This window comes from Cyclopterus lumpus, chromosome 3 (assembly GCF_009769545.1).
Source record: "Cyclopterus lumpus isolate fCycLum1 chromosome 3, fCycLum1.pri, whole genome shotgun sequence".
NCBI lineage: Eukaryota > Metazoa > Chordata > Actinopteri > Perciformes > Cyclopteridae > Cyclopterus > Cyclopterus lumpus.
In genome coordinates this window covers 26,278,945-26,293,390 of record NC_046968.1, presented here as the reverse complement: position 1 = coordinate 26,293,390, position 14,446 = coordinate 26,278,945, and the positions used below count along the sequence as shown (strand labels likewise).

The following is a 14,446-nucleotide window of genomic DNA, read 5'->3' as shown; positions in this document are numbered from 1 at the left end:
TTTTTTGGGAAAGCAGTATTTTTTGGATGCAATTATCTGCTGAGTGTTGTGAGGCACTGAAACACACTGAAGGGCAAAAGGAGTGTATCGGGGATTTTAGCCACAATGATAAAAGAAGAAAAAGTTATGAAACGAAAGGCTTGGAAAGTATCGTGAGGTTTCATTTCACAGATCGTCTCCGTTGAAGCCGCCGAAGTTAAACGATTCAGACGGAAAAACAGGAGGCGGCCCGCCGTCTTAATCCGAGTCTGACTTTAATCTTTTCGCCTGGCTTTGACGCCTTGTGTTTAAGTACTGTACGTACGTGTGTGTGTGTGTGTGTGTGTGTGTGTGTGTGCATGTGTGTGTGTCTTTTGGAAGGTTTACCTACATTCGACATTCGTTTGGCTTTAACCCCAAAATGCAGATGGCCAAAGGCGACAGCAGGAATTTGTTGAAAAAGAGGCTTCAATAAGTAACATTTGGTTTATATTTCTTTAAAAAAAACATTTATGGCTCTATAAAGCAAAACAGCAGAATATTTAGGCTCTTGTTGGTCAAATGAACAGATAAGTTCGATAAGGGAAAGGGAGTATCGGCCTGGGTCTACAGTTATGGGTGGAGCTGAGGTGGGAGGAGCAAGAAGCACCCAGTGTGATAGGCTGAGACGCCTGTCAATCAACGTAAAGACATGCTAGTTTTTAGTGACTTTTACATGAAGTTTGATCTCATTCTTGTTGTTCTGGTCATCGTTTAAACGAGTTGAGAGCTGAGATCTGGGAACACGGTGACATTTAAAAAAGAAGACGAGACGAGTGACAAACTTTACCGCTCAGAGGTGGTGTTGGCAAAGGCATGTGTTATGAGTCACTTCCTGTTAGCCAAAAATACACACACACACACACACACACACATGCACACACATTCACACGATGCCCGAGTCACTGCCCTGAGCGATGATCTTTTTTTTCTTTTTCTCATCACTCTGGTTTAAAAAGACGAGATTAATGCTGCCGCCTGCTGACTCACCCGTTACCACGGCGACAGCTCCGTCCGTACACGTGGATGGGGAAGTGAGTCATGTGCATGGGGGGGGTGTTGTGGGAGGGGAGGGGCGGACAGAGGAGGAGGACACGATCTTATTTTGGGAAACTCGTCGTCGAGTTTCTAGTTCAACTTCCATCTGTTAAAACCTCCCTTCAGCATCTTCATATAATCTTTTTACAGCTTTGGGAACCACAACAATTAGGGCGTGTTTTTAAATTGACTTGGAAAAGCAGTCGGAGTCATGTTTGTGTCCACCCTCATAAAAGGTCCAATATTCACTTCTTTTTTTTTTTTGCTCTGTTTTTGGTCTCCACCACTATTTTTAGGGGGGAACAGCCAAAAACTAGGCTACAAGAACACAGAGTGAACCCGATCAGTAAAGTCGTGGGCGGGACAGTTAAACAATGAGTTGAAACTCACTATATTTCACTTTCAATCGGGGAAAAAAAAAAAGTTTTAAAGGAATACTGCACCCCATAAAATGACTATTTGTTCTTCGACTATTCAACGCGTGTGACCTTGAATTATTGACGAAAAACTATAGCTATTGTTGTTAAGTACCTTCTTTTCATTGTTATTACATATTAAATAATGTATTTAAATTTGACCGTATAGCTAGTTAGTGTGTACCCTTGATACTATATATTTTTGAAGAAGGATTTTAATGTTTAAATGGCATTTGGCATGAAACCGCTGAAATCTGTTATCTTTTAGAATCATATAGGACCTTTTTTTGTTAAATAGTGAGTGACTTTAACATCGAAAGTTAACGACAAATCCCCCAAAACAGTCTAAAAGAGACGCCCAGTGTGTGTGTGTGTGTGTGTGTGTGTGTGTGTGTGTGTGTGTGTGTGTGTGTGTGTGTATGCAGCAGCAGCTTTGGTAAAAAGGTTTGGTTCCCTTTAAATGCACACCACGGACCACAGACAAAAGAATCCCTGCTCATTCAACAGAATAAAAGCTTTGTGTGAGTGTGTGTGTGTGTGTGTGTGTGTGTGTGTGTGTGTGTGTGTGTGTGTGTGTGAAAAAAAGAGAGAGAGAGAGAGCGAGGGAGGTAGACAAAAAAAAGTTGTGTACATTGAGTGTCTGGACCCAAAACTCTCTCTCTATCTTCCCCTCTCTCTCGTTTTCTCTCCGTACTCCCCATCTGATTCATTCTCTCTCTCACCACTTCCTCCTCCTCTTCCTCCTCTTCGTCTCCACAGGACACGCTGAACAACAACTCCTTTGGGAAGAAATACAGCTGGCAGGAGAAGGTTTCCGGCTCGTCCTCGCCCCTTAAAACAGGTGAGCTTTTTTCCTCCATGGTGTCGCGGGTTCACCTGGAGGACGTGGAACACCACCCGGTCTCGTGTGCGTTCAGGCCTCGGATCGAAAACCCCGCAGAGGGCCGAAGGCGGAACCGAACGCGGAGCTGTCATCGCTTATTGTCACGGGCTCCTTTTCAGAGCGCCATGCGAGGCGAGGATAACCAAACTCGCTGCCAACCGCTCACCGCTTGGCGGATGGGAGGCGGTGGCGTTATTGCCCAATATATATATACCCGTGTGTTTGACACAGAAAATAGTCAAATGCTAAAACTGCAATTAGTTGAAATGTTTGTCTCACAAACCGTGTGCAGATTATTTTTGATCACCTGAATAGATTGAATAGAGACACCTGGCCGTTTGATGTTTCAGACCAGGAGGCCGACATGAACTATTTGGTCCATTGGGCCGCTATATATTATCGTAATATAATAAGTTATGTATGTAATCGTATTTTCATCAGGAAATGCGCGTCAGATACGCTTATCCTCCACGTGTGAGGACACCTCCCTTGAATAGGTGGTCGCTTATCAAACTTACAATAAAACTGTGAGACGGATAACGTCCAGTGTGCAGGTTCTTGTGAAGAGAGATAAGCAGATCGTTGGTATATATATATATATTTATTTATATGTATTTATATATATATATATTTATATATATTTATTTATATTTATTTATATATATATATTTTTTTATATATTTATTTTTATACATATATATATATATATATTTATATACATATATAGATTTTAAATTTCTTTTATATATATATATGTATTTATATATATTTTTTTATTTTTTATATATATTTATTTATATATATATTTATTTTTAAATATATATTTATTTTTATATACATATAGATTTTTATATATATATTTTTTAATTTGTTATATAGATATTCTTTATATCTAATTAATTATCAGATTTAATTGTAAAAGTATTTAGTATAGGAATATATAAGCATTTATGCTTGTGTCTATACCTTTTCATTATTTTATTTTTTTATATATTAGATTGTGGCTTTACTTATTTTATATAATGACTGAATAAAAACACACACTCACAATAAGGTTGCATGTAATGACAGTAAAAGGAAATGCAACAGTGGAAGGAAGAGAAATAAAACAGTGAATGTTTAATGAAATATCAATTTAGTGAGTATTTCAAAAATCCCACATCGATACGTATGGAATAGGAAGAAAAAGGAGACGCTATTTAACATAGAAAAAGAAAAGGAAAGATTTAAGGAGCTGCTTATGTGAGGATTGGCCCAATTCAGGGGTTGCAAAGTCTTTTTATTTTGTACTCGCACTTCGTTAATGAACACAAGCGGTTTGATTCATATGCAAAGTAGCTGATGATATCCCACGGCCTCACGTTGGTTTTAAGGAGCCATCCGAGACTGTTCCACTGAATCTGAATTGCAAAGCGGCGTTTCGATGGAGAACAAGTGCATCCCGGCGAGGAATTTCCATTTGTTTTTGCTTTTCCATTTTGAATATGATAAAGAGGGTTAATTGTTGTAAAGTTAATTGGCATCGAATGTCCGTCCACTTACATAAAACCCTGAGGTTTGTTTAATAAACACTGAACTCACCTTCCATTCCCTCCGGCGCTGCGTCGTCCACAGTGAAAATATCACGACGGATTATGACATAACACGTCCATCGTCTCCTCTCCGAGTGATCTGGATTACCTAACCATTTGTGCTTTTCTTTCCTCCCTCTGTTTCTCTGCATATGTCGCCATGTTTGCCCTCATGCCGTGCTGTTGTCCGCTTTCCTGCATCGCGTGTGCTCGCTGTGTGTGTATGTCTGTGTGTGTGTGTGTGTGTGTGTGCGTGCGCGTCGCTTGTGTCTGCTCCTCCCCCCTCAGGTGACCTCACCCCTCCGCGCGAGCACAGCTGCCTGAGCGACGAGGACAGGGTGCAGGGCGGCGGCGGCGCGCAGACCAAAGACCGCGGCACGTCCACCGACGCCCCCTGCCGACACAGCCACACGTCGGGACACTCGCACGGCTCGTCCGCGACCCTCTCCAAGCTCCAGGAGAAGCCCCCGGCGCCACCGCCGCCGCCGCCCCCGCCGCAAAACTACACGCCGGCCCCCGTGTACCCGGCGGACGGAGGCGGTCCCCACCGGGAGAGGATCCGTTACCACACGGACGTCCACCTGGAGCCCACGGAGGAGATCTACCTAACCCCCGTGCAGCGCTCCGCGGACCCTCTGGACGCTCCCGACGCTCAGGACCGGCCCTTCCTCTCGCAGCAGACGGAGCAGGGCCGCATGTCCATCAGCTCCGACACCGAGGGCCCGCCTCCGTACCAGCCCCTCCCGGACCGGACGAACTCCTCCATCTGTGAGGAGGACGAGGTCTACGTCGCCCCGCCTACGTATGCTTCTTGCATCGAGTCCCTCTTCACGCCGCCCGGCGCCGCGCGCTCCTCCCTCGCGCTGGACCTCAGCCTGAAGGGGGCGGGAACGGGGGCCGCGGTCATGCTGAGACCCGGGTCCTCGGTGGAGTACGTGGACGCCACGGACGACAGCTACTGCGGCGAGGACGAGGACGTGGACCGGATCATGATGGACGGGAGGATGAGGAAGGGGGGAGGAGCCGGGGACGGCGGCGGTGGAGGAGGCGGCGGCCGAGTCCCGCTAAGAACTGCCATGAACTCGGAGGCCAGCGGTCTTTCGTACGACTCGGTCAAATACACTCTGGTGGTGGACGAGCACGCTCAGCTGGAACTCGTCAGCCTCCGGCAGTGTTACCAAGGTTACAGCGACGACAGCGACTCGGCCACCGTCTACGACAACTGCGTCTCCTCTCCCTACGAGTCGGCCATTGGGGAGGAGTACGAGGAGGAGGAGGAGGAGGAGGAGGAGGAGGAGGAGGATGAGGATGACGAGGACGGCATTCAGATAGGAGGAGTGAGGAGAGAGGCGACGGCGTGTCTGTCGGAGGAGGACTCCACTCCAGAGGTCGACCTGCACTTCTCCAAGAAGTTCCTCAACGTCTTCATGAATGGACGCTCGCGCTCCTCCAGTAAGTCAGAGGCACATTTATTTTCTTTTTGTGTAAATATTACGTTGCGTGTCATCTTTCATACGTGTCACGAATGTGCATAATGGTAACAAACCGTATTTGTATTAAAACCATGAGAGCCTCGACAGTCGGCCATATTGCTCAGCCAAGCGTGTCAAAGAAAGACGTTTAAAAAGAATACAAAAGGGTTAATCTTACAAAACGTAAGATGCCCCCCCTATGCCAGGGGGGGCATAGGGGGGGCCCCCCTATGCAAATGTTCTGAACACAACTAGGAAGCATAATGACACGGTGGTAACTTGGTGGTGAGCGCTGTCCGGTTGAATTGGCAGCGCGGTGGGAAAAAGGCTGACGGCGATGTGGCCGATGAAGCGACTCCAGGAGCCGGAATATTCGGCGCGACAACCGGATATTGTGACGGCCCGTCTCACCGACTTAGGTTTGACTGAAACCGGTCGGGGGGAACAGTGATTGGAAGTTGTCGTTGTCATCGCGAGCAGCGGCTTGAAACTGTTTGAACGCGCCGTCATTCACCGGTTGCCGGTCGGACTGATTTAGGCCTTAAAGCCCCGGCTCAGCCTGTGAAGAAAAAAAAAAAAAGAAAAGCTGCAGTTCTTTGTTGATGTTGTTATCGGCGTGCCGACAGCAGCACACCCCAGGCGGGGAAACCCAGCTGGACATGTAGGTGGCCCGCTGGGTGGAGGGACACCGAGCCAAAAAAGCAGCTTGCGGTTCCATGTATTTGGCCTGCCTCGTCCCCTCTGTTGTTTATACCGACAAAACAACAACAGCTGAGTCTTGTTGTCGAGTCGGACATTAAAACAATGTTTTAGGGGAACGCAGGTAGAATTACGCCTAATTAAAGTGTGATTCATCGGTCCTATAGGATGCATTAAAGTAAACGGTGTCCTAATTGTGTCTTCTGTGTGTGTGTGCGATGGACCTTTTGTTGCAATTTGAAGTGCAGGTCAATCGTCTTTTTTCGGCGCTCGGCTTTGTGTAACGCCGTCCCCCTTTTCTTCTTCTTCTTCTTCTGCGGTTCCCAAGGTGCGGAGTCCTTCGGCTTGTACTCCTGCCTCATCAACGGAGAGGAGCGGGATCAGAGCCACCGAGCCGTCTACAGGTGAGGAAGAGCCGCATCACGCACCATGACGGACTCTCCCTAATTGATCAACACCGTAACACGAGCAGTCAGGGAATCTAATCCGGACAATGGTTGCATAGTTAAAACAGATTATATTGTACAATCATCAACACACATTATTTAAACAAAAAGGGTCTATTCCAATAGAAAGCCCGTGAGGCCCCTCAGACACCCCCCCCCCCCATCCCATAACTTCCTCCGTCGCCGCAGGTTCGTCCCTCGCCACGACGACGAGTTGGAGCTGGAGGTGGACGACCCGCTGCTGGTGGAGGTCCAGTCGGAGGACTACTGGTACGAGGGCTACAACATGCGAACCGGCGCCCGCGGGATCTTCCCGGCGTACTACGCCATCGAGGTGACGAAGGACGCCGACGGCGACAAAGGTACCGACTCTGCCGCGCTCGTCAGCCCTGTAAAAAAACGGATTTCAATGCGACAATAACTTGTCTTTCTTGGTGCGCAGTGAAGAGCAGTGAGTGGACGGACAGATACCGGCTGAAGTTCCTGGGCTCAGTTCAAGTGCCCTCCCACAAAGGAAACGATGTTCTGTGCGCGGCTATGCAGAAGGTACGGGGCCCCGTGTGTTGCGCGCACATCAGTGTGTGTGTGTGTGTGTGTGTGTGTTTGAGTGCGTCGAGTGTGTAGTACCTGCTCCAAAGACATAGGGGGCAGCATTTCCCCACTGGGGACCATACAGTCTGAATGCATGGGGGCCCAGTGGTGGAGTGCTGGGTCCAACCATAGCCTGTATGTATAAGAAGTGGACGTAGTCACCCATTGGTTTGTGGACTGACGTTTTGAAGCCTTGAGTTTGGCGGCCATCTTGGATTACGGCCATCGTCCTGTTTTTGGGCCATCGTTTACTCAATGAACATCACGCTGTATTAAAGAAGACTTGAAACTAGAGATTGAGACCATGAACTCGTGTTTACAACGTTTACTGAGGGAATAAATGGGTCATTTTCTGACAGACGCCCCCCCCCCCCCCCCCCCATGCTGGTCAGTGGAGAGAATGCACGTTTTAAAAGGCACTTCCTCATTGGCTTCACTCGGCAGAACCGGAGGTTGCCCCCTTGTGTCTTAACTGTGTAATTGCAGCAACAGAAAGCTCACTGATCATACGGGGACATAGTATAACGTTTGTATCATCATCGAGTGTAGATTAAAATCACATTTTTAGCTTTTTTACCTCATAGGGGTCATCTCTCTCCCATTTGTTCTCCAGATTGCCACCAACAGACGGATGACAGTGAAGTACAACCCGCCTTCCTCCTGCATCCTGGAGATCAGCGTGAAAGGCATCAAGCTGGCGGTTCAGGAGGACTATTACGCCCGCGATAGAGTAAGTGCGTCTAGTGCAAAATATACATTTTTCTCAGGTAAAAGCTGGTCCTCGCTCCAGAATCCCATCGAAAAACAATGGAGGCACGTCGCCCCCATGTGGCCGCTTATAGAGACTGCAGGCAAAAGATGTTCAGGGGGCATTTTCTGAAAGGAGAGTTTCCATTTTGAGCAGCTTTCAACCTCCATTGCTCAACATTTTAGAGAGTAACTTTGCATTAAGTTCAACTCTTCACTCAGAGAGATTAAAGATAACCCTTAAATAATTATATAAAACATTATAACAAACTGCCTTCAGTTTAAACTACGATTGAATCTGCTGGTTCGTGCAAGGCTCTACATTGTTGTTTTTTTCATGAGCTATTTTATGAGACTTAGATTTAGATCAACAAACCATTTCTCTTCAATAATAAGTTACAACGGATAGAAATGTTGCACTGTAACGGGTCACATGGACCAAGAAATCCAACGCAAACGTTCCCAAAATAAAGATCTTTTCACTTTTCACAATTCCCAGAAGAATATCAAACGTGTACTATAGTACTTTTTTGGGTATTTTAGTAGTTTGGTATTGCACCACTTACAAAATCTACGACTGTTTACTTAATTATCGATAATATTCAAAAAAGTTGTCATCCCAACACTCGTCAAACTATGACGTGAACATGAATTAATGATACATAATATCAGAAAGGGGTCATTGTGCACAATGACTCAATAATTTGGGGGTACTTTTGAATGTAGGATTCCTTGATTTATGACTATTTAACAGACATCCCGCGTAATTTGGCAAATCCGTGTGCATTTTTGTAATAAATGAGTGTAGAGCAACGTGATTCAGACATTTATCTTGAGTGTATATGAGTGTAGAGCAACGTGATTCAGACATTTATCTTGAGTGTATATGAGTGTAGAGCAACGTGATTCAGACATTTATCTTGAGTGTATATGAGTGTAGAGCAACGTGATTCAGACATTTATCTTGAGTGTATATGAGTGTAGAGCAACGTGATTCAGACATTTATCTTGAGTGTATATGAGTGTAGAGCAACGTGATTCAGACATTTATCTTGCCTCCGTTCTGTGTGCCGCTCACAGAGTAACGAGTGCAGCCACTTCTTCCAGTTAAAGAACGTCTCCTTCTGCGGATACCACCCCAAAAACAGCAAGTAAGTGAAGGCGTGGTGGGGGTGGGGGGGGGGGGGGGTTATAACACCTGGACACCAGGACACCTGCATTAACTTACCACAAGGCGTCGCCAGAAACCAACAAAACGTACCAGACGTGGACGGCGCCCGCTTATGCCGACTGTATGTTTTGACAACATGAACACGGTATTCAGAGGAGGAAAGGGGACGACGACACTGAACGTTCTGGTTTTGGAGTCCCTTCATCTGCCTGTGTCTTCTCCGCAGGTATTTTGGTTTCATAACTAAACACCCGGCGGACCAGAGATTTGCCTGCCACGTGTTTGTGTCTGAAGACTCCACCAAACCTCTTGCCGAGTCCATAGGGTGAGTTCTATATTTATTCTTTGGGTATTTATTATTTGTGATTAGAAGAAACTGATCTGTTACAGACAGATTAATTTTATATATATAAATATATATATATATGTATAAATGTGTATATATATATATATATATAAATATATATGTATAAATGTGTATATATATATAAATAAATAAATAAATATATATTATATATATATATATATATAAATAAATATATATATAAATAAATATATATATAAATATATATAAATAAAAAATATATATATATACACGCACACACAAATATATACACATACATACATACGTGTATATATCCATATATACTGTATGTGTATATATATCCATATGTAATATCTAAAATAGTAACTAAAATATCTACATTTTATATATATATATATTTATTTATTTATTTTTGAGACACAGTATATAACATAAATCACGTGTTTGTTTTTACAGCAAAGCCTTCCAGTCGTACTACAAAGAGTTTGTGGAGTTCTCGTGCCCGACGGAGGACATCTACCTGGAATAGCCCCGCCCTGCCTTCAACCACAGCTCTGTACAGTACACTGTATCATAACATAACGTTGCATGAAGGACAGTCATATCTAAAAAAATTAAGAGAGAGGAGAGCGAGAGAGAGAGAGAGAGAGAGAGAGAAAAGAAAAAAATGAAATGAACACATCTGATAAACGAGCAGGTAAAGAAAGAACCTCTGCGCCGCAAAAGAAAAAGATGGAAACGAGCCAAAAAGGAGAAGGAACGAAGTCTCGAGAGAGAGAAGGAAAAATATGCAAAATGGAGCCCGGAAAGCACAAACGTTGCGTCACTGCAGCCTCGGGGCACCAACTGGTCGGCCTGTAAGCGTCACTGGAGGCGTAACTGGACTACGCCAGCTCCTCTGTGCAGTTGGCAAAAACATTAAAAAAGAAAAGAAAAGGGAACGAGGGAAGGTGTATATTTACTTAACGGCGCCCTCACACTGTACGCTAAATGAAAGACACACATTGTGATGCTCTTTGCATTTTATTTTATTTTTCTGGGCCCCCACTTTTAGATTATTTTGGTTGTGGAGCCAAAAAAAACTTCTTTTTTTTTTTAAAAACCAGACCATTTTAAAATCAGTAGCCCAGAATGCATTGCCATGAGTGCCAGTGAGGAGATCTGATGCATTCTGGGAAATAATAAATGGAACAGCTCATCATCATTATGTAAACGGTGTGAGGGCGTATGAACGTGGAGTTTTCCCTTTTTCCGAACTTCTAGTGCTCCGCTAATAACCCCCCCCCCCCCCCCACGCTGCAGAACCGTTGGTTCTAAAGGTTCCTAGTCCTCTGCGCTCCAACTCGGGCTGTGAAGGTTTAAAGACTCGGCTTCGGGCTCCTTTTCGGTGCTTCGCGTGGTGTGTGTGTGTGTGTGTTTTATTTTTTTTATTTATTTTTTTTTTATTCCTCAAGAAACTCGCTCCTCGTAGTTTTTTTTTTTTTTTTTTTTTTTTTCCACGCCAGAGAAATATAAATTACGAGGCGCTCTCAGCGTCGGGCCGGCGGTGAAGAGAACAAGGTGAGAGCCTCGGGGTGCTGACAAAAGGAGCGGAAGCAAAGATCTGGTGTCTTCATATATCTTCACTAGTAGTGCCTCTTCCCCCCCCCCCCCCCCCCCCCCCCCACTCATCGTGACCTTCCTCATCGTGACCTTCCTCATCATTTCAAGGGATCGCCATCGAGTGCGTGTTGAAGAGTTTTGAAGAGTTTTGAATGCAAATGATGGAGTACGTTTGAAGGGAATTGCACTTTTATTTTGTTTTGTTTTTAATCGCCGCTGTGCTGTACCTGTGATGTCACCGGTCGTATTCGGGGGCCTTTTATGTCTGTGTAATACGTTTTAAAAGCACATACCCCCCCCCCCCCCCGCGTTTTGAATCATATTCACAGTTCATCAGCCCAAAAATAACCACGATTGCTGCTTTTTGTACATGAAGTCCCAGAGGAGCTGGAAATGAACATACACAACTTTGAAACAAAAAAAATATCTATAAAAAGCCAAGAAAAGCCGTGCAGACGTGTGTTTTTTGTTGTTGTTTTTTTTTAATGCAGAGCTGGAATAATCACTTTACTAATTGACAGAAAGAAATGTGCGTTAGTTTTCAAGTACAAATGTCAAAACAATCCTCAGTTTTCGCTTCTCAAATACGAAGATGTTGCTGCTTTTCTTGGTTTTGTGCCATCGTGAGCTGCTACGTGGATCTTTTTAGGTTTGGAATTGCGCCTTAAGATACCGCCATTTAATAATCATAACAGAAATACAACTTTCCACTATTGTTTTAGTTTATATATATATATATATATATATCCTCCCGGGTACAGCACAGTTGTTCTTCAGTGGCAAACAAAGTGTTCTTCCTCCATCATGTATCACTAACACGCATATCTAACAGATTTATTTTACGTGACCTATATTTAACAGAAGATGACGAGAAAGATTGATTTATGAAGAAGGATGTGTTCAGGCGTAGATCTACGACGGTCCCCCATCGTTTGTTCCTTTTCAACGACGACAATGGGGAAAAACGAGAGAGCGACGCCCACTTTTTATACGAGTTCCCTTCTCGAGCGGCTGTGTGCGAAGGGTGTATAGACATGCCATATATGAATAAATAATGTAATATCTGTAATTATAAATATGACATTGTATGGATTCAACATGTAGTACGTGGAATTGATCTTTATTTTTTGGGGGGATTTTCTTTATTTTGGTGTTTTTTTTTTTTTTTTTAGATGTGGATTATTCTTTATTTAAACATTTTAAGCAGATCTCGTGGTTGTCCTGTCGTTATTTCATTGACCTTCTTTGACTCGGCCGTCTTCTATGGAGCGGTCTTCTGGAGCATCTCCACAGCTGACAGGAAGAGGCTGAACTAACTGGTCCAGAAGGCCACTGGGTACGGTGGGAGACCTCTGGTGGGAGGATGGTGATGGCTGAGCTCTCATCCCTGATGGACAACACCTCCCACCGCCAGCGAGTCCTTCCTTCCTGCTGCTGTCAGGCTGCACAACCAGCTGAGCTCCCAGTAGACCACAACTCACTACACTGGAGATATATGTATTCTGCCTGCGCGTGTATATTATTCAGTTACCGTAGGTTGTTGTTTTTATTTACCGTTTACTGCCTATTGTTATATTCGATCGTACGATGTCTTGTGTGCACTTTGCTGCTGTAATCCTGTAAATGTCTCCACCGTGTGCGTTTATAAGAGGACGATTGTTTCCCCCGTTGCATTTTGAAAATCCAAAAAAAGAGAAGCGACATCGATTTATATTGACTAACGGTTTTACGATTCACCGGCTTTTTATTGGCGACGCATGGCTGTGTTTCCCTTTGGGGAGAAGATCGGCTTCTTTTTGGTTGCCATCTTTCCGTCAGTAGTATTCCTCCTCCAGGTTCGGCTCATAAGGATGTTCAGCGTCCGGTGGCGGAGGAGGTGGGAAGGGCCTCTCGCCATAATCTGCATAATATTTTTGTTTTAATCCCAAGAGTTATATTAAGTTAATTTATATATATACATATATATATGGCTTCCTTACCATCAATGACGCTGCTGTGCCGTTTGAAGAGGTCAGGGTCAAAGGTCAGCTGTAACTCTGCCACTCTGCCAGAAGAAGACACCAGATGAAACTAATGTGTGTCACTCAGCAGCCATTGCTCCCCCACTTCTCTACAGACTTTTTTTTTTAAAGGATGCTTTGAGGAAGGGTTCCAGCAGAATGTTTAAAGAGGGAAAGTTCACCCCAAAATCAATAAATTAAATGCACATTTTTGTCTTTTAGCCGTAGTGTCGTTTTTGTTCATCTATATTTGACAATATAAATAAATATTTTATATTTATATTTAAAAATATGCATTTGGAAAAACTCCACAGCGATGTCAATAAGACCTCGTGAGCAATCTCATGTCGAAAACTACATTTCTTTTGCGTGGATTATCTTGTGGAAAATGGCATGATTACACGGCCCCGTTGAATACTCGACTGTGAATGGTTTAAGTATTTAATTCTAAAGACTGACATTTCTTTATAGCAGACGTAGAACAGTAGAGTTGTTTGTTTTTAGCAGAGGCGATAAAATAAATAAATTATTGACGTCTTTCAGTAATAATGTAAGACGCGGACGGATTTACAGTGAGCGAGTCCTTATTGAGAAATCCTGCTCACCAGGTCTGGGTTATTTTCATTATACATTATATTATTATTATATATTGGCTGTTGTTGATTTTCAAAAAAAACACACACATGCCATTATCTCAACAATGAGAACAGCCCCCCCCCCCCCTTGCCAACACACAGCTGTTCTTGTGTGGCTCCTCCCACCAGACATATGGAAAGAAGACCTACCTGCCCGGCACAGGTGCAGCAAAACCTCCATCCAACACCAAGGAGATGATCAGGAGCGCTGCGGTGCAGGTACGGATCATGTCCATCGGGAACCGCACGCTGGGAGCGAAACACTCAACTCACCAGAAAAGTCTGGTTCTAGAATTCATTAGTAGATTTTGTTAGTCTTCAAAAAACAACAACAACAACAACACTCTGATTTACATATTCAACTTTTTTTACACAGTAGACCGCGCGGCTCAGCGTGGTGGAGCGGGGGTCGTCCTTCAATCAGAGGATCGGCGGTTTCCATCTGTTGTAGGAAATGGGCTGCAGGTGAGGTGGGCGTGGAAGGCCAGGTGAGAAGGGGGCGGGGCTCTCCTGGACCGCTTTAATTAATGGAAGGTGACGTAGAAGGTGGGGTGAATCCTCACGGACGGTGGCAAAACGAAGACGGATAGGCCGCAGGTTTGATGACCAGAGAAACGGGGACTCTACTCTGATGGGAAAGGTCCTGCCAGCCGGACACCTCGCCCCAGGACACGGCGTCTGTTGGCAGGGGCCGAAAGGTCCAAAGGTCAAAGGTCGAAAGGGCGAGGAACAATGACCGCTATACTGTTACAACACTTATTGTAACAGCGATTCAGCTCTTCTACTCCACCCAAAAAACTAAAACTGGTTCTGAATGGGTTGGTCGGATACC

General features: G+C 44.6%; 1 protein-coding gene across 2 annotated transcripts in view; it reads left to right on the top strand.

Moving 5' to 3' along the window:
- The window catches only part of mapk8ip1b (mitogen-activated protein kinase 8 interacting protein 1b), a 35,934-nt gene extending 23,750 nt beyond the window's left edge, over positions 1-12,184 (top strand). The window contains exons 4-12 of one of the 2 annotated variants that reach the window (XM_034529637.1): positions 2,232-2,313; positions 4,215-5,378; positions 6,426-6,501; positions 6,733-6,905; positions 6,986-7,089; positions 7,748-7,864; positions 8,962-9,032; positions 9,279-9,377; positions 9,834-12,184. In XM_034529637.1, coding sequence (XP_034385528.1) covers positions 2,232-2,313; positions 4,215-5,378; positions 6,426-6,501; positions 6,733-6,905; positions 6,986-7,089; positions 7,748-7,864; positions 8,962-9,032; positions 9,279-9,377; positions 9,834-9,906 — 1,959 coding nt within the window. In that variant the 3' untranslated portion in view covers positions 9,907-12,184. The remainder of the gene's footprint in view (positions 1-2,231; positions 2,314-4,214; positions 5,379-6,425; positions 6,502-6,732; positions 6,906-6,985; positions 7,090-7,747; positions 7,865-8,961; positions 9,033-9,278; positions 9,378-9,833) is intronic. The other variant, XM_034529636.1, reaches the window with a different exon arrangement.
- Positions 12,185-14,446: the final 2,262 nt, after the last annotated feature.